Source organism: Zosterops lateralis, assembly GCF_965231275.1.
Source record: "Zosterops lateralis genome assembly, chromosome: 6".
NCBI classification, from domain to species: domain Eukaryota; kingdom Metazoa; phylum Chordata; class Aves; order Passeriformes; family Zosteropidae; genus Zosterops; species Zosterops lateralis.
The window spans coordinates 25,362,548-25,384,521 of NC_139761.1; the positions used below are offsets into that span (position 1 = coordinate 25,362,548).

The 21,974-nt window shown below is 38.1% G+C and overlaps 2 protein-coding genes across 2 annotated transcripts in view; both read left to right on the forward strand.

Moving 5' to 3' along the window:
* The window catches only part of SNX6 (sorting nexin 6), a 30,377-nt gene extending 14,741 nt beyond the window's left edge, over nucleotides 1-15,636 (forward strand). Inside the window, exons 9-14 of the mRNA XM_083863299.1 lie at nucleotides 1,904-1,979; nucleotides 3,241-3,280; nucleotides 4,412-4,498; nucleotides 5,407-5,566; nucleotides 6,595-6,680; nucleotides 13,826-15,636. Of these exons, the coding sequence (XP_083719425.1) occupies nucleotides 1,904-1,979; nucleotides 3,241-3,280; nucleotides 4,412-4,498; nucleotides 5,407-5,566; nucleotides 6,595-6,680; nucleotides 13,826-13,879 (503 nt within the window). The 3' untranslated portion in view covers nucleotides 13,880-15,636. The remainder of the gene's footprint in view (nucleotides 1-1,903; nucleotides 1,980-3,240; nucleotides 3,281-4,411; nucleotides 4,499-5,406; nucleotides 5,567-6,594; nucleotides 6,681-13,825) is intronic.
* A 285-nt stretch (nucleotides 15,637-15,921) lies between these two features.
* Nucleotides 15,922-20,918, forward strand: EAPP (E2F associated phosphoprotein). Its single transcript, XM_083863300.1, has 6 exons — nucleotides 15,922-16,026; nucleotides 16,476-16,657; nucleotides 17,293-17,391; nucleotides 17,722-17,845; nucleotides 18,678-18,797; nucleotides 20,293-20,918. The coding sequence occupies exons 1-6, from the start codon at nucleotides 15,953-15,955 to the stop codon at nucleotides 20,555-20,557; spliced, it is 864 nt and encodes a 287-aa protein (XP_083719426.1). The 5' UTR covers nucleotides 15,922-15,952; the 3' UTR covers nucleotides 20,558-20,918.
* The last annotated feature ends 1,056 nt before the right edge of the window (nucleotides 20,919-21,974 follow it).

Genomic DNA, 21,974 nt, shown 5'->3' on the forward strand with positions numbered 1-21,974 from the left:
TGCAGGACCCCTTTTCTTACTGACACAAGATTTACCACTTGCCCGTTGATTTGTCTTTTTGAGCTGAGTGCTAGCTAATGTGATTTCAGAATGCTCTAAATAGTCTTCCCAAGTGCAGTTCTTTTATTTGAGGAAATGAAAATTTCCTTCCTTTGGGTTAGGACTACTGTGTTTGATTTAGGATTACTGTGTTTAGAGAAGTTCAGAAGAAATTGACCTGTGTTGCCCTTGATTTTAAGTTTTTCTGCCTAGATAAAACAAAATGGATCTTTCAGATTCTGTCTACTTCCTTGAAGTTTGGGTCTGATTTACAGTTACTGTCTTTGCTGTCTACAGTAATACAGTTCATACAAAACCAGCTCACAAACCTTTTATGAATCTCCATTGATAAGATCTCTAAAATGAATATTGGATGAGATGTTAAACTGAGAATTTTCTGAGTTCTTAAGATGCTTCTCTTGCTGTCGTATGAACACTGAGTCTTTTGTAGTTTTCGTATTTATGCTAGGAGATGGAAAGAGTCAGTTATGGCTCAGTCAGCTAAGGGGGCCTGTGTCTGCATTCAGTTCCACCTGAAGTGGTTTCTGGTGATTTTGGTTGCTTTCTTAAAATGAGAACTGAACTTCATTCATGGTAATGAAGTGCTAGGGTTTATTTACAGAGCGAGAAGGGCTTTTACGTTGGTTGTAGAACCGGGAAAATCCTTTGAAACGAGGTTGTAGAGAATCTGATGGGAAGGGATTGATCAAACTCATGACAAAGCTTCATTGGTTTCCAGGCTCAAATCACATACGATTTTTATTGACAATTTCTGCCAAACTGTGAACTGGGACGAATGGCTCCTTTTGAAATTCTGGCTAGAGGAGTAGAGCAGTGACCTGGGAAACCTGTGTTGGAAATGGGCAATCTATAGTTTATGGCTAACATGATCAAGAGAGAGCTGCAGGGCTTGCAAAGACACTGACTTGCTATTTCCAGCAGAAAATCCATTTGAATGTTGAAATGGGAGGAATAGAAGGGGAGATTAATTGCTTCCTAATACCATTCTTCACTGTAACCATCTGCATGGATGACGTATGGAGTGATGAATTACATGGAAGTTGACCCACTGAATCTGCTAAGGCTGCGCTATTAAGAAAAAATAATTATGCTTAAAAGCATATAAACTTCAAAAATAACAAACAGATGTATTTTCCTGTTCATTGCTTGGACCTGTTAGTTTTCATCATCCATTGAGTTAATATGTAAAGCTTTTTTAAAAAGCTCTGTGTGCAAAGATTTATTTTTTGTTGATTATATAGCAATACCTCACTAGTTAAATTATGCAGCCTTCTTACAAATATTGCTTCTGATTTCATTGTTTAAAACGATTTAACACTACTGCTACTTTAACCAGTGACTGCTTGTTGAGGAGGTAAGAGTTTCCTAAAACAAGGATGTGCTGGGAAAGGTGTTGTGTATATAGTGCTGTATTTTTGGTAGTTTGGGGTTTGTAGTTAATTAACTGCTCTCAAGCACACAGGCTTTTTGTTACTGTTAAACTGTGATTTTATTTTTTCCAAATAGTGTCAAGATAAAATTTAAATTCAGACTTTAACCATTAAGTTTGTACATCTTCCACCAAAATAAAACCAAAAGAAAATTGCACAATCAATTCACCTAGCAGATTCTGATTGCATAGAATACTCTAGGTAAATTACAGACTGCACAATTTGGTGAAAGCACTGTTTCTGTTGTGTAAAGTTATCCTTCCTGTTAAGTGATGCAATCGCAATTTTATTTCTACTTACGTGTTAAAGCATATCCTTTTAGAAAAATAACCTATTTTTGAAGAAAGGAATTTCAAAATTTTCAGAAAGAAGAGGAATGAAGTAGTAAAACAAGTGCTTGTTTGTTTTTCTAGATGTGGCGGATGACTATAATAGAATTGGTTCTTCATTATATGCATTAGGAACGCAGGACTCCACAGATATATGCAAGTAAGATATTGTTAATAACCTATGGGGTAATTTGCTCAGTCTTAATGGTGACCTGCTGAGATTGGTAGCTCTTCTTAGGAGAAAACCAGAATTTATTACAGCTGTATCACATTAAGACATTTTCTTCTCTAGTATTTAATTGCTTTAGCAGGCTGCATTTAACACTTTTGTTTTAATATTTTTCTGTTAAAAAATGCTACTTTCTACAGTCTGTAGAAAACTGCACAGTTGAGATGAAAAAGTCCTTATCAAATAGGGAAAACCCCACAATTCTTTCACCATTTTTAAAAAAAATGTTACAGATGCTTTGAACATATGCAGCAAGAATAGGTCTCAGTCTGTGGAATTTTTGAAGTGTAACAACATCTTGAAAAATAGTTCTGCTTTTCTGGCAAGTTTACTGCCCTTAGGAAAACAAAGGAATCTACAGAGATCCCTAAAACTTTAGAAGGGTGTCTTTACATACAGATGTTTGTCCTTCAATCTTTCAGTGATTTGCTTGAAGATAATGTCTGGTGTATCTGACAATAAAACTTAGTTAACTAGCTTAAAGATGTCAGTGCTTGTCAACATACAGACATAGTTAGTGTGATGGTGTTAGTGTGACAACAGGTAGGACATGAATATGAAAAATAGCTTTCTAATTTATCTGAATTGCAGTGATATACTTCCAAGTATGGTGATAGCTTATATACCAGATACTTTGATGATAGTATTGTTATTTGTTGGAGTCCATTAGGGTGTGTCAGAAATCACATCTGTCTTTTGTCAAAATAGTATAATTTGACTGTAATCCAGTCTGCTGTAAGACTGAAGCCGTGTATTGTCTCCTGCAATGGAGATGTTGCCACACTGTTGCTCAGCATCCCTGAATTCTAAGTAGGACATATATTGTGTTTAGTGTGTGAAGAAAAAATTATGTAAAGGACACTTGATAACAATGTAAGACCATTGACCAGGGTGCTGCTGTTTGGGGTTTAATTCACAGAAGCATAAAGAATCCTTGAGGAGCTGAACAATTATTCTTCACTTAAAAATATCCGTTATGCTTTGTGTGTCCGTTGCCTTTCTTACATTGCACAGTTCCCACACGTTTGAAGTTTGAAACTAGTATGCTCTCTGAGTTTTGTAAATTATAATTGTAAGCAATGCCTTTGCAATCTTTATTGCCAAACAGAGACTATTGTGTGAGTTCTAGAAAGTAATTATAATTAGACTGTTCAGAACAATGTTGTAATATGAGCTGTTTCCTTTTGCACAGGTTTTTTCTGAAGGTGTCGGAGTTATTTGACAAAACAAGGGTATGTACTATGAAATGGACATCATGTGTCAACAAGGCATTAATATGTGGATTAATATGGGTGCTTCTACATGGAGTGTTTAAGCAATGTGTAGTATGGAATGCGAAAGTGTAAATTTTCAGTCATGTTTTGTAAAATGAACCTTAGGACTCTTCAGTCTACTAAATATTTCTAGGCAGTCTGCTGTAATACCCTTGTAAAGCTGCTGTTCCACTAAAATGCATAGAGGTCTTCCATACTTGTTACTGAGAATCACAGAACTTGTTATGGATAAAAGAAATGAAGAAATGCAATCCTTAATCCGAAAAAAAAAAAATGGTGATCGTGCTGCTTTTTTTCTGGAGCCAAGGTCTGTTTCTGCAATTATTTGACTCAAAAGTAATGTTGCTTATGCTTTTAACCAGTTTTTCAAGTATCTTCTCTTTTGCCTTACTTGTTTGGCTTGGTAGATAGAAGATGTATGCTATGTATCAGGAAAACATCCAAATGAAAAATGTGTGCATTTCCTAAACTGATAATTATATCTGCATAAACAAATTTTTCTTTAAAGAAAATTAACAGAATTACTTACTTTGACTCAAAATGTTGCATTTCAGAAATAATTTTATTTAATTAGGGTTTAAAAATGTACTTGCAGACTCTATTTCTAATCTGTTTAAAATGCAAGCAAATTAGTTTATTGATTTTTTTTTTTTACCATTTAGTACATGCAGTTACACAATTAGTCTGCAATGGTGCCTTAAAAATTTGTTTTCCTTTGATTTCAACAGCATAAAACTGCTTGTGTAACTCAGTTTGTTTCTCTACATTTTTTGTAGCATATGACAAATATAATTGTTATTGGGAAAGAAAGCAGTTTTTAATATAGAAAGCCAGTTGTCAATTACTGCTTGCAGAGTAGCTTATTCCTTACATCTTAATACAAAGTCCTAATACTGCTTCTCATTTTGCATCTTTAAGTATCCTGTCATTAATGCCTGATCTTAGCTTTTGAAAAAGACCATCTGTTGTGTACTGTATATTTTCAATTGAATTTGTATAATACAAATGAATACCCAAAGTCTGGATATTTTTAAGTTGATACTTTTGCTTACTGTTTTTTTATTTGGTGGTGGTATTTTGTTTTTCCAGAAAATAGAGGCTCGGGTATCTGCTGATGAAGATCTTAAACTTTCTGATCTTCTGAAATACTACCTTAGGGAATCTCAAGCTGCTAAGGTGAATTTATGGGGTTTTGTTCAGTGAAATTGTGGTTTTTTAACATAAAAAAAAAAAGAGAAAGTGACCCATGGGATGATCAACTCACAATATAGATAGATTAAAATGCTGCAACCTCTAGCCTGCGGTTTTTCCCTTAGCTGTAAAACCTGTCTCTGTTGAATATAAGGAGTAATAAAGCAGTTGCTGATGTGGGACTGACTGTGTGGAACTGAGTGAGCCACTTGTCAAGGCCAAATCATGCAGTAACTGGAAACAGTGCAAGGGCTGTTTGTGTGTTTGGTGCTTGTAATTGCAAGCATTCTGCTTTTCTTTAAATATTAAAATTGGGTATTCCATATAATCTACTAGTGCTGATACAAAAACACATGGGCTGAATTTGATATTCTGTGCTTACAGAAAATTTCATTCTCACTTTTGTTTGATGTGAGATGATGAAATAACATCACAGAATGAGCAAGCATTTGACAGAGAATGTCTGTAGTTAGAAGATCATGAACTGTTGCACAAAAAAATGCTACTACTGTTTCTTGGGCTCTGTATGTATTTCAAATACATAATCTAAATGTAGTTTGTGTCTAATTTAAGAAGCTGTGAAATTTCCCATGGTTTGCCTTCTTTGGCTTTTTGGAGTTTGATCTAAGCCATCTGTTCCTAGCTCTGTCAGACAAGATGGAGAGCAAATAGTATAATGTGGATCTGATCTAGTATGGACATTCCTGTGACTTGCAGGATGAAGTAAAGTGAATGCAAATAATTTAGCAAAAATTGAAATACAGCAAGAAGGACTAACATTAATTTGACTTTTTAATTACTTGAAATATAATAAAAGCCTTGGGTAGAGTCTTAAAAACTCCAAAAACTCCTTACAACCTTTTTTTTTTTTTTTTTTTTTTTTTTTTTAATAGGATCTCCTATATAGAAGATCTAGGTCACTAGTGGATTATGAAAATGCTAATAAGGCATTGGATAAAGCAAGAGCAAAAAATAAAGATGTGCTGCAAGCTGAAACTACTCAGCAAATATGCTGTCAGAAATTTGAGAAAATTTCTGAATCAGCAAAACAAGGTATTTGGGTGGTCCTTGATCCTATGTTACTACTTGAAAATTAACATATTTTAGTATGTTATTTTGAGAATTAATGTAATTAATGAGAATAGATTTTTGTACTGTTTCTTAAGCAGGAATATGATACTTAATTTTTTTTTTTTTTAGAAAGTTCAAATTCTATTTTTCTTTGGCTTCTCATAGCTCTGATAGGTAGAGCAAAGTCTAGGTGCAAATTACTTATTAAACTTTTTTTTCACATATGTAAGCTAGGATACAAAATGATAATTGTTAGCAGTAATAGCAAACAAGTATTTTAATGTTGTTAAAATTCCCCTTTTGGTTTTATGCTTTCTTCTGTGAAGGCAACAATCTGTCACAGATATGATACTACATTAGAGAAGGGAGAAATAATGAAAGGAGATTTCACTGAATTACAGAGTTAATAGAGGAAAAGGAACCTTATTTGCATGTTTTTTTTCCTCTGGAAGCTTACTTAGGTTAATACTTCAGTGAGTTAGTAGGTATCTGACTCATCATTTGTGGCAGATCTGTTCAAGGTTTAAACACCATGCTCTCCTCGTTTTATCATTAAAGACTTGTTTGAGCCTGTAAATCTGGTTAATGATTCCTATAAATGAGACAATAGAGAATGAGTGATCCTGTTAGCCACAAAGGTATCTGCCGAAGGCATACTGTTGTTCATCTTAGTTTTAGTTTAGTATATTCCCTGAAGACTTTCAAGTATCAGCCTTGAAAGAACAGTGCAGATGGAATAAGAGAAATAAAAGCATCCACTTGGCAGTCCTTTTCTCAAAAGAGCTTTGTGTCCACAAAAGGTTATCTAGAGGTGAGGAACTGCAGTGATGGTTTGCTTTCTTCTACTGAGTTGCAGTATTTTTGAGCCGAGAATATGCTGAGATTAAACATGAGGTTTTTCTTTTTTTCCTTCTCTCACCCTTTACCTCTTCCATCCTAAAGGAATGTCTGTTAATAGCTGAGGTCACTAACAGGGATTCTGTTAATGAGTAAATTTTTATTTTCTATAGAACTGATAGACTTTAAGACAAGAAGAGTTGCAGCATTCAGAAAAAATCTGGTGGAACTAGCAGAACTGGAATTAAAGCATGCTAAGGTAACTGTGATCCTTTTTGGCCTATATTTCAAGTGATTATGAATATCATATGCTTGGTTAACCAGGATGATGATACACACTTCACATTCAGGAAGGTAAAGTTTAAGTTAAGCATTGTCCAGAAAGATGAACTTTCTTTAGAACAGAGAAAATGAAGTATAGGTGAAGTGTCTTTGAGAGATTGGTATGCTTGAGGTGCCTTTACAAAACTCATATCCTGGAAGACAATTTTGCCTTCAGTTTTATGTTCATTTGGCTGTTTGATATTTGCAGCTGCAGAATTTGAAAACACTACCTATTTTTAAAAACTTCATCTCACCATTTCATTATGAGATAGGAAGCAGTTTTTTCTGTTAGCCAGAATTTGGGACTTGATGTATAGGATATAAAGCATGAGATCACACTGGCCCATCTGGTATGATAAGTATGCTTTTTGAACCTTTTTGCCTTTAAACTTTAAATCATTAACAAAAGAGGTGTGTTGCATTATTTTTCAGGAAAATAATTTTTTGTGGGAAAAGAACTTCAAGAGGCCTGTGTTGTCCTTAAATTTTGCAATGTATTTGATTTCATGGACGACTACAACAGTCTCTTACTTGAACAATCTTGTACCTGGAGGCAGCCTTCTTTTAAAAATCAGTTCTTTAGCATTTCTCTTCAAATCTGAAACTGCATTGGTTAGGAAGCTGTGAATTAACTCAATATATCTCTTGAAAGGACTTGTTAAGAGGTGTATTGCTGCTTTACACTTTTCAGTAGAGTTGATGGTGTCATTCTTCGTTCTGCTAAACCCATTGCTTGTAAAACCAATGCACTGTAAAAAGGCTTGTTTGGGGGACTTTTTTTAAAGAGATCTTCATAGGTGTAAGTTCAACTTAATGCAATATTTATATATTGCTGGTAAAGCAATGAGTAAGGTATGGAACACATGACTCCTTTTTCAGATGAACAGTCCTTACTTTAAATAGTCCTAACAGTCTTACTTGGACTACTTTTTATTGATTTGCCATATTGTGCTTTAGTAAGGGAATGCTTCGGTCCTGCTTCAGTCATTGACTCTTCATCATCTCTTATAACTGACTCTTGCTGAAGTCTCCACATGCCTTGAAGTGGAATGCTTAGACAATGTCTCTGTCTTCTAAACAATCCTTAAAGAATCACTTCTTTTACCTATGCAAGTCACAATGTGGGAGTAATATTCTCTTGAATTTTGACAGCTAATAACTGTGGAATGCAAGGGGAAGATGCTTAATTTCTGTAGCTTTCAATTTCATATGTGCTTCCTGTGTATACCTGGAAGTGCTTAAAGATTTTTAGCTTTACTTTGTTGCCACAGCTTGTGTTTAACATGCATTCCTTTGAATAGTCTGTCTGTGACTTACCTTGTCGTAGTAAATTTACTAACAAGGAGTCCATGAAGCTGTAATAGATGCTTTGAATTGTAGTTCTGCTTTTGAAGATGAATTCTTTTTGCTGACCCTTTTCACCTACTTCATCATGGAGCACAACATTCACTAGACAGTTTTGAATCTTTTAAGCTTTACAATAATAAAAGGTCCTTTTGTAAGAATGATAAATCTTGAAACATTAGCAAATACTGTAACCTGTTGAATGAAAGGGTGTTTCATTTCTCACTGATTTGAAAGTTCTCTTTTTTCAATGCCAGTGTTTAATATTTAAAACAAGCTAAGCTACTACAGATGGATCAGTTTGGTTGCTGTGTTTTTCTTTCTGTGAATGCTGGGTTTGATTATTACAGAATTTGCAAGTACAGTAGATTGTATTTTTCAACATTATATAATGGGGAATGTTCTTATTAATGCAGTAACCATATTTGAAGAGAGTCTTATGGATAGGTTTTTAGTTGGTATGGAGTACTGAAGGATGAAATGGTTTGGTGGATGCTTTCTAGGTTAGTTCCATAAAAGGAAGAAGGAAGATATTAATAGACTTGTTTGTTGGGTTTTTTTCTGATGTAATATTGTGCCCTGATGTGGGAAGAGCAATGCTAAAGGAATATGACTGAAATGCAAATCATGAACAATGTTTCCATTTCAAGGACTAGATAGCCTTGTTTTTGACTGGGCTAAGCTGGGCTGTTTCTAGACACCTAATTCCTCTTGAAGTACAGCTAGAAGAGGACTAATAGAAGCATAAAAGAAAGCTATGTTTTTCATGTAGGCAGTCAATTAATTACATCAGATCAAAACCTAAGTTTCCAGGTTCTTGGCAAAATACTTCGCCTGATGCTGGCAGCCTCTGTGCTTTTGCACCTGCTGGGGGCAGGCATGTGAAGTTTTAGTAGCAACAAAATGGCAATTGCTTGGTCAGTCGGGTGTGAAGCACAGCACTGACAAACTTTGCAACATGACCTGTTACCCAATTTGCTTCCAGCAAAAATGCTAAGAATGGAAGAGGTGTGGAACAGGCTATCCACTGCCACAGCCTTTTCTTAGAAGTCTTCTATTATGGGTGTTCTTTTTCAGTAGTGAGTGTCTCCAGACTAGATGCCATGCAGATGCATCTGTTTCTGAATCAGTCTAGCCATGTGTCTTCTGGACTTGGAGCCACTTCCCACAAAAAACATGGAGGTGAAATAGGATGTAGCAGTGAGTGCTGAACTCACCTGAGAGGTTGTTTTGGAGGAATTCAGACACAATGAAGGCTGCTGCTTGACTTGCTGTTTATAATTACTTCCTCTGTGTGGAAGTAAAAACACAAATCCCAAAATACAGAGGTTGCTGCACAGAAGAAGTCAGAGTGACCAGAGAATTGAGAGAAGGTTCTGAGGCACAGCTTGCATTTTGCGAGCTATACCTGCCGGTGTAAGAACATCCGTGGACAGCAGGGAGAAGGAACTCTGCTGACCTGAGATATTCTAGAAACACCTGGCTTTATTGCAAGGGTCGTGGGTAAAAAGGGCTTTGCCTTCAGCCACCAGCCTGGGCTGGAGGGAAACCCCAAAGAGAGAGGAAGAGAGAGAGGGTATGAGGTAAGAGAGATCGCAGGGATAAGGGAGGTAAGAGAGCTAAGAGGGGTAAGAGCGGTAAGAGAGTGAGCACTTTATTACAATACATTATATCTCCTTTTGTGTTGAATATTCTAATTTACAGTGACCAACTGGTGTGAGGTACAAAACTCAGAAACTTTGCATGCAGCCTATGAGAACTACTATATTACCATTTCATCCTATATTCTAAACTCTAAAGTCTACTTTTCTTATCTACTTTTTCCCTGATACCTTGGCAGGGCGGAGAGGGGCTACACCCTTGGGTCCTTTTGTTTTCTATCCCTCAACCTATCTCCAGCTAATCACCGTCTTCTTGCCTGCTATGATCACATCTCAAAGCTGGCTTTCATTTCTATTTCACTCACAGGTTTTACATCTCCAGTATTTCTTGCCAGGCAATCATATCTGCAAGCTTTTCCTGTCCCATCTTTCCCAACATGCCTGTACCTCTAGAAGACTTGAGGGCCACAGGGAAATAAACTCAGTAAATCAGAGACACTCTATATACAAATTCTAAGTAAACCCTCTCTGCCCAATTATGTTCATACTACTTCTCTCTAACATACTTCTTGGAAGTATTGTAAATATTCTCTTATCCTTTTGAATTACAACTCAAGACTTTTAAAAAAGCTGGAAATCAGACTGTGAGTGAGTTTGTGTTATGCTGATGAAAGGGCAGAATGCTGCTAGGAAGGATGATGATGCCTGACTCTTCCTTTCCCTTATGTTGGCACAATTATGTGTGCAGCTGCATAGTAAGAAGGCACTGAAGGTTGCTTTGGGTTTTCCTAAGCTTTACTTTGTTTTGTTTTCACAACCTCCCTTATATCAGAACACACAGTTTTGGCTGGGAGGGTCTGGCAATAAAAGAGAGCTGCTGCCTTAGCAGCAGCTTGTACCCTAGATTTATTTAGAATAACTGCCAAACTGGAGCTTTAAGATTATCATTGCTGAGTTACCTAGTCTAAACATACTGATGTTTCTTTTTCTGTGGCCATTATGGCTGATTATCCCCCTAGGTAGTGCTTAGCTTCTGTTTTGCTGGCTCTGTGTTTTCTTCATGACTTAATGCAGCAGTAATGTAAGACCTGAATAAATGTTTGGCCGTTTTGGTGCAAAAGCTACAATTTGTGTACTGTTCAGTATTTTAAATGGTTGGATTTTGAGATATTCCTGTGTTGGACTTCATGTTCAGGAAGAGAGGTTTGATAGCTGGTGAAACTGCTAAGGTTATAATCATATACTTAGAACATTCATAGCCTTGGCTGTACATTTAGAGTCTTTTGACATGTGAATTGTAACTGAGTAAGACAGCCACTTCTTTTACATAAATAATCAGAAATGTATATTTTCCACAAATAATAATATGTACACTCTTGCCTCTCTGGGATTTTTGGAAAAAAAAATTCTTGTGTTACTAGCAACAGATGTCTGTTTGGAACTGACAGTAAAAGGAAGTAAGCAAAATGCAGTGCTAAAAGATTTGCTGAAATGTTTTGTCAGTAGTTCTTTCTTTCCTGAAAAGGATGTTTCTGTCACTGTGGTTCTGACAATAATTTTAATATCTACACCTTAGGAGCGTGAGCTGGCAAGAAACACTTTTCTGAATCTGAATGTTTTGGACTTTCTCTAGCTGTGATGATGTGATTCAAGTATGTCAGATACCGCAGCCACAAAGAGAAATGCCTCACAGCTTCTATTGTCCTTGATTTATTATAATTTAAATAAGGTGGTTCTTGTGAACTTTGTAAATTTGATCTAATGAAAATGAATTATGTGCCTATTTGGAAAATTTTAGTAGACTGGCTGGCTTAGTCTGGAAATGACTTAGATATAAAGGATGTTGTGATGGTTTAACCTCAGCTGGCAACTCAGAAAAGTGAGAAAACTCCTGGGTTGAGTTAAAGACAGTTTAACAGGGAAAGCAAAAACTGTGCACACAAGCAAAGCTAAACAAGGACTTTATTCACTGCTTCCCATGGGCAGGCAGGTGTTCAGATGTTTCTGGGAGAGCAGGGCCCCATTATGTGTGACAGTGACTTGAGAAGACAACAAACAGTCTGAATGCCCCACTCTTCCTTCTTATTTCCCCCACCTTATATACTGAGCATGATGTCATAAGGTCTGGAATGTCACTCGGGGTCAGCTGCCCTAGCTGTGTCCCCTCCCAACTCCCGTGCAGCCCCAGCCACTTTTCCAGCTTGCCAGTACAAGAAGCAGAAAAAGCAGAGTAAGAGCTGCTTGGCAATAATGATGTCATCTCTCTGTTATCAACACCATTTTCAGCACAAATCTGAAACATACTCCCATATTAGTCACTGAGAAGAAAACTCTACCCCAGCCAAAACCACCACAGATGTCTTGGTAACTTTTTTTTCTTTTTTGAGTGCTACACAATGGTCTGTAAATTACAAATATACTTCATTCTTCTGTAATAAGATGGCCAAAAGATTATTGTTACACTTCAGTTACAGGTAATGTGTGCAGTCCATAAGTTTATTTAAGATTGAATTCCATTTGAAGACCGAAGACTGAAGTATTCCTTTCAATTCATTAGTTCATTACAGTCAATAATCAGTCTTTCAGTAACAGAGACCTTAAATTTCTGAATCCTGTACACCACAAAGATGCGCCACCAAGTCCCCATGTATTTTGCTTTTATAGAACTTGTTCGTATCACCAAATAACAAGCCTTCTGAAAAATAGCTTGTGACTGTCCTCTGCCAGTACAGACATAAAGAGACAAAAAAGCAACTGAAATTGCTGCCTTCTGGGTAAGACTGAGAAGGATTTAGTAGGCATAACTGGGAATCTGCTTTCAAGCCTTTAAATCAGTTAATTGCTTAATCTGGATTATAAGAACCTGAAGGGAGCATCAAATTATGATTTACCTTTTCGGGCTGAGGATTGAATGTCTTGCTTATCTATCACAAGTCACTTGTAGTGCTTTTAACTATAAAAGCAATGACAAATTTTTAAGGACTTCTGTGTACTGTTTATAAAAGGCATGTAAATCAGATACTTACATGCTTTTGTGTGTCTGAAGTTTTCTTTACCTGTTTCTTTTTTGATTAAAAAAGTTTTTAGAAGTCAGCAGTTTCTTCCAGGTTCATAACTGGACATTCAGACTGCTTTGTTCCTGCATTTTATCTGAACCTGATAGGAATTACTCTTAACACTGTCAACAGCTCAACAATTTTTTCTTACATTTCATAGACATTTCAGATTTGGGAACAAATGTAGTACAGTTATTTCAAAGCAAATAGCTAGTAGTTTAAAGTGATACAAACATAAATGAATGCACATATGAATACTGGGTTGTTTTGGTGGGTTTTTTTTCCTGCAAAGTAAATTCTGGCTTGTCAATCACATTTGCTTAATTCACAAAGGTATCAGTTCTCTAAATTCATTCAGATACCTGAAAATCAGCCTGTATATTTTTATGGTAGAGCCAGAATGCTTTAAATAAGATTAAAAACTGTGTCTGGAAAGAAGGCCAGAGCTTGGCTTAGAGTTAAGATGAGTTAATGTTCTGATAATCTGTTCTGTAGCTCCAGCTGTAATGGCTAAACTCAGTTTGATGGCTAAATCACCTGGCTAAGCTTGTAAATCAGTCTGCTGTCTTTCTTACACTGCTTTTCTTTCTCCTCCTTGAACAGAGCTGTCAGCTCAAATGGCTGCTCTAAGCAAGGAGATCCTGAGTGCTATGAATTGTTTAATATTTGTTGATGAATACAGTATTCACTGTAACACATGAATGCTTGTACTTTGGGAATCTCATTCTAGAGACAGAGCAATGGTCCTGCTATGTAAAATATTTTAAACTTTGCAACTGTGAATTTCATTGCTGAGAGAGTGCTCCACAGTGAATATTTTTTGTGGCCAGACTAGACCTCAAAGAAGAAACATGAAAGGGTATAAAGTGCTTATTTTTGAATCTCAAATTTATTTACATGATACTATATTCCTACATTCCAAAAAACTTTTAATACAAAAGTTAAACATATTTTTCCATTAGTTTAAAAACTGTCTATTCTTCTTTAATGGTGTCATTGCTATTTAAAAAAAACATTGTTCTGTCACAAGCTTTAAAGAAAGAAGACAAATGTGGTGATATTTTTCTTTATTTTTACAGGGTAACTTACAGCTTCTGCAGAGCTGCCTGGCAGTGTTAAATGGTGACACATAAGCTACGTTCCGTCCTCCCACTAACAAGGGCTGCCCTCCTCTGGATTTTGTTTTCATGACTTTAAATAGGCATTTACAGTTCCCTGGAGAAAACTTTTGACAAAGTGCACATAAGCAAGCTTCTTCTTTCAAAAGAATTAAACACCTGAAAGTAGCTCCAGACTATATGAGCCGCATACTTGTTATACATACATATTCATGTTTATTTAATCATTATACGCTTTCATTGTTCAGAAACCAAATGCTCGGGTTTTGTGAAAATAGCCAATATAATAATGTTCATGTTATGAATACTACGATACGGCTGCAATCTTATTTACCTTTGTAAGTAATTTCTGAAGATCACCATTTGAAACATGTTGTTCAAATGGTCTAAGTATTACCATTAGATATTTGAATATTGTTACTATAATGGCATTGTATACACTGTCTTAGTTTTTTTTTTTCCATGTACTTATATCAAAAAACTTATCTTTTTTTTCAATTGTGAACATTTCTTAGAAATTTTGGAGAACTTTGTGTAACCTTTATAACTATGATTTAAAAAGAAAAGCAGATGCATTAGTATGTTTGCCTTAACTTGTAGACTAATCCAATTATTGTAAAATAAACCATGAAATCAGTGATTTTTCTAAAATGATGCAGACACTATCATCTATAAGCTTAGTATTTTCTAGTAAATTAGTTTTTTTTTTCTCTATTCATCGTGTAAAAACCATTGACTAAGTATTAGATCAGTCTGACACTACTCGCCCAGTACTTTTTCACTTGCATTCTCAGGTTTTATCTGTTTGTGACCTTCCTATCCAGTGTACTTAAATTGTTTTGAGCTTGGTGGCTGACTCTGCAATTTCTTCGGCAGAAGTGCATTTGAGAGAACTTCCTGGCTTTCTTCCAAGAAAGGGGAAATGAAGTAGCAGAACAAAATTCAGAAAGTGCATAAAATATCAGTGAGAACTAATACTGTCCCACCGTGATACAGATAAAATGTTTTGCTCCAGGAAAATAGCCAAGGTAGCCTCTATAAAAGAATGTGTGAAAATAATCTCATTCTGTTAACTGGACTTAAGACTTAGAGCGATGAATCCAGTATTGTTAGTTGTATTGATTGGTCTCCCCTTCTTGAATTATGACTCTTTTCCAAGAGGTGCTGCTATGTTGTGTAATTTCAAGATGTCATTAAATTAGGTTTTACTTGATGCACTGCTCTTCCCAGTGGGATTGCTGCTTTATAAGCAATATATATTTGTAGGCCTTCAGAGGAGCAGTGAAGTTTGGGTTGAACGGTACGGTTGGAAATGCAGATCAGTGTGAGTCAATGTCTCTGTGACTGCAGATGTCCTGTATTGCTGCACAGAGGAGTGTGGTTTTTGTTGTTTTTCTCAGATAGGGTGAATTGCACTTACCCTGATGCCTTGCACATCAAAACATTGCCAAGGCAGAGAAGTTTGCATTGTGCTTTGATTCATGTACCCATCACCTCAGGCTTCGATGAGCAGTGCCCGGTGGGTCTTGGCAACATACCCAGTACAGAGAGCATTCCCAGCAATGCCCACTACACTAATACTGTGCTCTTCATCTTCGAAATACAACAAGTATAATTCCTAAGGAACTCATCTATAAATAGACTACAAGGGACAACGATGACAATGTATATATACTTAACAATATTGTAAATATTTTAAGTAGGATATGGGAACAGTTTTTAGCTTAGTCCTCGCTGTTGAGTGTTACTAGCTCATTAAATTTTTTCCAAGCCTCTTGGTATTGGGTGTGTCTCTTAAAGCTCTAACTCTGGCTCGGTAATTCTGGAAAAAAGTGCTTAAAACGTGACCCGAGGATTTGCGACTCCAAGGAGAAAAGGCAAAAGCCCCGCCTGCCCAATCCTGGCGGCGGGGCGGCCCTGGAGGCGCCGGGGCCCGGCTCGGGGCTGGCGGCGGGGGCGGCTTTCCCCGGCGGGCGGGGCGGGGCGGGGCTCGGCCGCCGGAAGCGCCGGGGAAAGCCCGGAAGGGGCCGGGCCGGGCCGGGCCTGGCGGCGGCTGCGGGCGGGCAGCGGGCGGGCGGTGCTGCCGCCATGAGCCGTCTGCAGGAGGAGGACGATCCGTACGTGGTGGAGGAGCCCAGCGACGAGGAGCGAGCGCTCAGCAGGTGCCCGGAGCTGCCGGCCGGGGGGGTGGGCTCGGGCCCCGCCTGGCGTGTCCCGGCGGTGCCGAGCCGTGAGCCCCGGGGCTCTGGCCCGGCGCTGCGTGTCCCCCCCGGGCTGCCCGCGGAGTGCGGGAGGATCGGCCTCACATCAGCCGCAGCCATTTCCTTGAAACCGGCGTGTTTATATTTGTGAGCGCACGGCTCCCTGCGCGGAGCGAGAGCTGCGGGGGCATTGTGACAGGCCGCACGCAGGCGGCCAAAGCGCCTTCACGTTTAAACCAGAATTTTAACACCCTTAAGCTAATAAAGCGTTTTAATGTGTACATTGCCCATAAACATAGGAGTAAGTGCTTTCCAGTGCACTCACACAGTTCAGACGTTCGTTCTCCAAGTGACCGTCCCCGTTGTAGCCTATTTGTACTAATGAGGTGTGTACCATTTCAATGTTGTAGCTCAGAGGATGAGGTGGATGTGCTCCTACACGGCACTCCTGACCAGAAGCGGAAGCTGATCCGGGAGTGCCTGACTGGCGAGAGCGAGTCCTCCAGTGAGGATGAATTCCAAAAGGAGATGGAAGCAGAACTGAACACCACCATGAAGACTATGGAAGGCAAATGGACATCACCCGAAATGGGTAAATCACGCTTAACGTCTCTCTGTGTATGAAATCGTGAATTATGTTTTAGTGGCCAAATCATCTTTTGGTTTTGGTTGTATAGTTAAGAATATGTAACGATATTTACATCACCACATCCATACAGTGCAGAATAGGAATTTTGGTGCAGAGTGGCTGTGACTGCTTTGCAGTTCATGTAGGTCTTTTTTGAACTTCTTTGGCCCTGAAATTTTGAGGGACTTTTTAAAGTGAATTTTATTGTAATCAGTATTTGTGAAACAATGTGCCACACCTGTATTTCTTTCACATGACTGAAGATGTCTTGCGTGTATTATGTAGGGCAGAGACAGGCATATTTGATGTGCCCTCTGTGTCTAAAGGGAGTGTTGGGAGAAACTTTCCTTCAAATGGTACCTGAGGTTCATCTTTGCAGGAGAGGGAGCAGCTTTGCTCTGAGAATGGCTGTAAATGAAGTAACACAAGTGATGTGAATGATAAGAGTGTGAGAATAAACTGGGAGAGCTGATACTTAACACACCCAGGTAGAACAGAACGCTGTGGACAGAGTAACTTGAAAGTAAAGGTCTTTTCTGGGCTAGATACTTGCTGTTGTTTTAGTGGGGTGTTATTACCACTTCTAATTTCACCTGTAGGTACTTCCTCAAGTACTGGGCTCACTGGATCTTCCAGCACTTCAAAATACTATGATGACATTTACTTCGATTCTGATTCAGAGGATGAAGATAAAAAAGGTAAATGACAAAGACAAGAGGAGGGCATCTTTATAGTACCACTCACTCTCTCAGATCCTGTAAAGTCCTCTTGGGGGAATCTAGAGGCTGTGTCTGAAGGCAGCGTTTTTGAGGGGAATTACCAGCCTGTGTCATCACAGTGTAGTTCCTGCAATTTTATGATGTATCCCAATGTAATGCTTTGGGGTCATGCACTTGGAGGAGAGATGAGCCAGGTATTTAAGTTTCAGTTTAAATTTATTGCAAAGATGGAAAATGAAAATTCAAAATTGTATATTTTGATAATTTGTGTCTGATGAATGTAACATATTCTTGCACAAATTTTTCCAGATACACAGGATGCCCGGAAAAACAGAAAACATCAGCAACGTCGGATTCTCTCCAATGATGAGCTGCTCTATGACCCAGAACAAGACAGTAAAGACCAGGAGTGGGTAGATTCACAGAGGAGAGGGTAAGCAGCCATAAATATTTGAATCGTAAGGTGCTTAACATCAACTGAAAATTTTAAGTGAAAATGGTAAATGTGGATAAGAAAGCAGATGCTGTCAAATCCATGCAATTAAACTTTTTTTTATATGTAAACTTAAGGCATAAGAAACTTAAAAGCCTGTAAAATGTTTTTACGTGTATGTATTGGAAGTTGAGTCTTCAAAACTACACAAAACTTTTAAATTTTTTAAAATCAAGATTTCCAAATTCTGTAAGCCACTTTTGTCTGTAGATCTCATCTAGACAACCATGCTGCAAATTAAAATGTTGCAAGATAATTTGACTGCTGATTAATGTTTGTTCCTGATAAATACTGTATTTCTAGTTTTGGAAAACTTTGAATTTAGCAAGCCATGAAATGTTCAGAGAAAACAGGAACAATACAAAGCCACTTTAATGGGGTTTTTTTTGAAGGTTGAAGTAGAAAAATGGCCATTGCAGCAGAAGTAAAATATACTCTTAAATCTGTTGAATAAGATAATGAATGTTGCCTGCAGAGATCGCACTTAAGATACCTGCTTTGTCAGAGGAGAGGGTCATTAGGCACAAATTCTCATGCCAGATGTATTTGTCTCACCAAATGGAAATACTCTGTAAATCAAAAGGTACTGGTATGTGTTTTCCCCTCAGCTTCTCGTTTATGTTGACTTAATGCAAAAGGTGTCCAGAAGGAGCCAAGTATTAATTGGTGTATTTTAATGCAAAGAAAGGTTTGACACTGAATTGATATGACCAACATCAGGGGCATGTAATTTCACTTTTTTTCTCCTCTTCCTCCTCACTTGAATTGGTAGGTACCGTAACCAGAGAAGAGCACCACAGCAGCGGCGAGCAAAAACTGCAGCTGTTCCAAATAGTGATGCTGTTCTGAACTGCCCTGCTTGCATGACAACGCTATGCCTGGACTGCCAGAGGTAACAACAGTGAACAATACAGGGTCTTCTTGTAATTCCATTCCTTTGGTCAATAGTATTGTTAGTATATTCAGTTTGATCTATGGATTTTTATCAACTCTGTCTTGTAAGGTAGCCCTAATAAAGAGAAGGCAGGTAGATGTGAGTCAGATTTAGAGTTCAGTGCTGGCTTGTAGGAATGACTAGCAGTGTAACCTGCATTGTGGAGATGTGGAAGAATAGGGCAGAACACTGGCATGGTGGAGAAGGTGAAATTTTTTTAAAAAAACCACGGAGACTCAACAGGCATTTCAGGCAGATTTTGGGTTTTAGAGATACTTATCTATATATATTTTGGCTTGATGTTTAGAGGCATAAAACTATTCCAGGTTATTTTTGTCTAAAAATGCTGTGTTAAAGGAGGATTAATCAAAATAAAGATAGTACTTGGTTTGAGTCTTAGCAGTTATGGTTTTGAGTGTAGTTACATTTAAACGTGCCAGGAAGGTATTTATGGAGAATCCACAGTGTGTTTTGCCACTCTTCAGTATCTGACTGCATTGCAAGCCTAGTAAGTGCTGCTAACACATGCTATGGAAAGGACTCTAGAACTGGGAGTAAAGTAGAAAGAAGTCTTCTGAAATGAGGAATGAAATACCTGTCATTTATTGAGTATTTCTGGTGATTGAAGATGAAATTCCACAGCAGCCTAAAATCATCTAAGTACTGGGTCCTGGTTTTCTCTGTTTTTGCTTTGTTGGCTCTGGTACTCCTTGACCTTGTTCTGTAGTTAAGTATTTCAGTTTGCTATGCTGACAAAAAACTATAATTGTCAGACTGGTCTTTCCTGGGTTTTATCCACTGAAATAGCTCAACACAGTGTCATACAAGCAATAAGCCAGCAGAATTCGAGATTGGACTTCTGCAGCCATTGTTGTGTTCATCAAGGCTGCTGTAAAATTGCAGCCTGAGGGACACTGTGTTAAATTGAACTACAGTGCTGAATTTTGCTACATACTCCAGATACACAGTTGTTAAGACTGATGACAGCTGAAATTTTGTTTAACGTTTTATTATAGACATGCTGCTTCTAGTGTGACATGTCAATGATATTATTTATCAATAAGGAATTTGAGACTTGCACACATTTTAGGATGTCAGTGCCAGCAGTTGAGTCATTCACACTCACAGCTTCCTGATCTTTTGCCTATTATGAGCTGTATGCACTATTATGTAGCAGTGCATAATGCTGCAGTACCAAATACCATTGTACTCCAGGGTGTTTCTTTCAGCAATAGACAGTACTTTTAAAAAATGCCTTAAAAAAACAACAGATGGCTGCAATTCTATGTTTTTATTATTTTTGTAGCTGTGACTTCTGTTTATAAAATCCCTATTTATTTGGCTTTCAGCCCTTTGGCATGTTATTTCCTATCTTTAATCCCACTTTTAGTGATGGTAACAGATTTCTTGGAAGCAGAGTTGTATGACTTGCATTTTCTCCCCCTCTCCATAGACATGAATCTTACAAAACGCAGTACAGAGCAATGTTCGTGATGAACTGTGTTGTTAACAAAGAGGAAATACTGAAATACAAAAAGAAGGTAAAGAGAAGACCTAAAAAAATGAAGAACAGCAAAGAAACCAGTTCTATAGAATCAAATCAAGAAGAAGAGGAAATATATCATCCAGTATTATGTACGGAATGCTCAACTGAAGTAGCAGTAATGGATAAAGATGAAGTTTTTCACTTCTTCAATGTTCTGGCCAGCCACTCCTAATGTGCAAATGCAGGGGGAAAAAGTCCTGTGCTGTTTTTAAGAGTGTGGGAAGTCTTAGAAATGCAGGCACATTCACCTTTTTTAAAATGTTGTCTTATAAATGAACATTTTCATCTGAGAACTTTATAATGGTTGGACTTTTTGCAAAGTTTATAAAAGGCATACAGTTAACTGCGTGTATATGAGAGCAATACTCCTTCCCACCATCAGGCGGTTGTATCATTGGAGATTAAATATTTTGTAAATACAAATACCATGTAAGATCTGTATATTGCAATCATTCCCTGTATATATACTATCCATTCATTATCTCAGTGTGTATTAGAATGTCTTCTTGGAATAAATACTTTATAGTAACTGATTTTCCGTAGCTGCATTGGTTATATTTATAGTAAGGGATAAACGACATTCAGTCAGAATGTTTGATATCATTAGGCCGTAGATTTGCACATGTGGTCTGTGTTATGGTTTTAGCCCAGGTGGCAAGTAGGCCACACAACTGCTTGCTCACTCTCCCCACCCCCTCCCCCAGTGGGGAGGAAAATTTGGACCTGCAAACCCATGGCAAGAAGAGCCCACACTAGAGCAGGTGTTCTGATAGAGCTTGTGACCCTGATGGCAGATCTGTGTTGGAGCAGGCTGTGCTGGAAGGACTGCACTCTGGAAAAATGACTCATATAGGAACAGTTTGGGAAGAGCTGTTGCCTATGGGATGGACTCATATTAGAGAGGTACTGTCTCCTGTCTCCCACACTGGAGCAGGGGAAGGACTTCTCCTGGAGCAGTGGCAGGAACAGTGGGTGATGAAGTGACCATTCTCCGTCTCCCTGCACTTCTGGTGGGGGAGGAAGTAGAGCCCAAGAAGGAGGGAGAGTTTGGGGAAAGTATTTTTAAGATTATTATACTTCTCATCCTGCTTTGATTTTGTTAGTAATAAATTCAAATAATATCTCTGAGTTCAGTGTGCTTTGCCCATGATGGTATTTGGTGAGTGAGATCTCCCAGTACTTCACTCATGGACCTTTTTCTGTGTTTCCCCTGCTATTTGCAGAGGGCAGTGATAGAGCAGCTTTGGTGGGTGCCTAGTGTCCAGCCAGGGTCAACCCCCCACAACAACACAACTGCTTGTCACTGAACAGTGATCATCTGCCTTCCAGGTAACTCCCCCAGTTTATATACTGGGCATGATATTCTAGGGCATGGAATATTCCTTTGGCCAATTCAGTCACTTGTACTGGCCATGCTCCCTCCCAGTTTTTTATGGAGCTCCTCACTGGCAAAGCATGAGACACTGAAAGGTCCCTGACTTTATCCTAAAGTACCACTTAGTGTTTTGCCAGTGAGCAGGGTCAGAGACACAGACACAAACAGACACCAACTTAAGGAACAGTGTAATTTACTATAATGCAAGACTGCA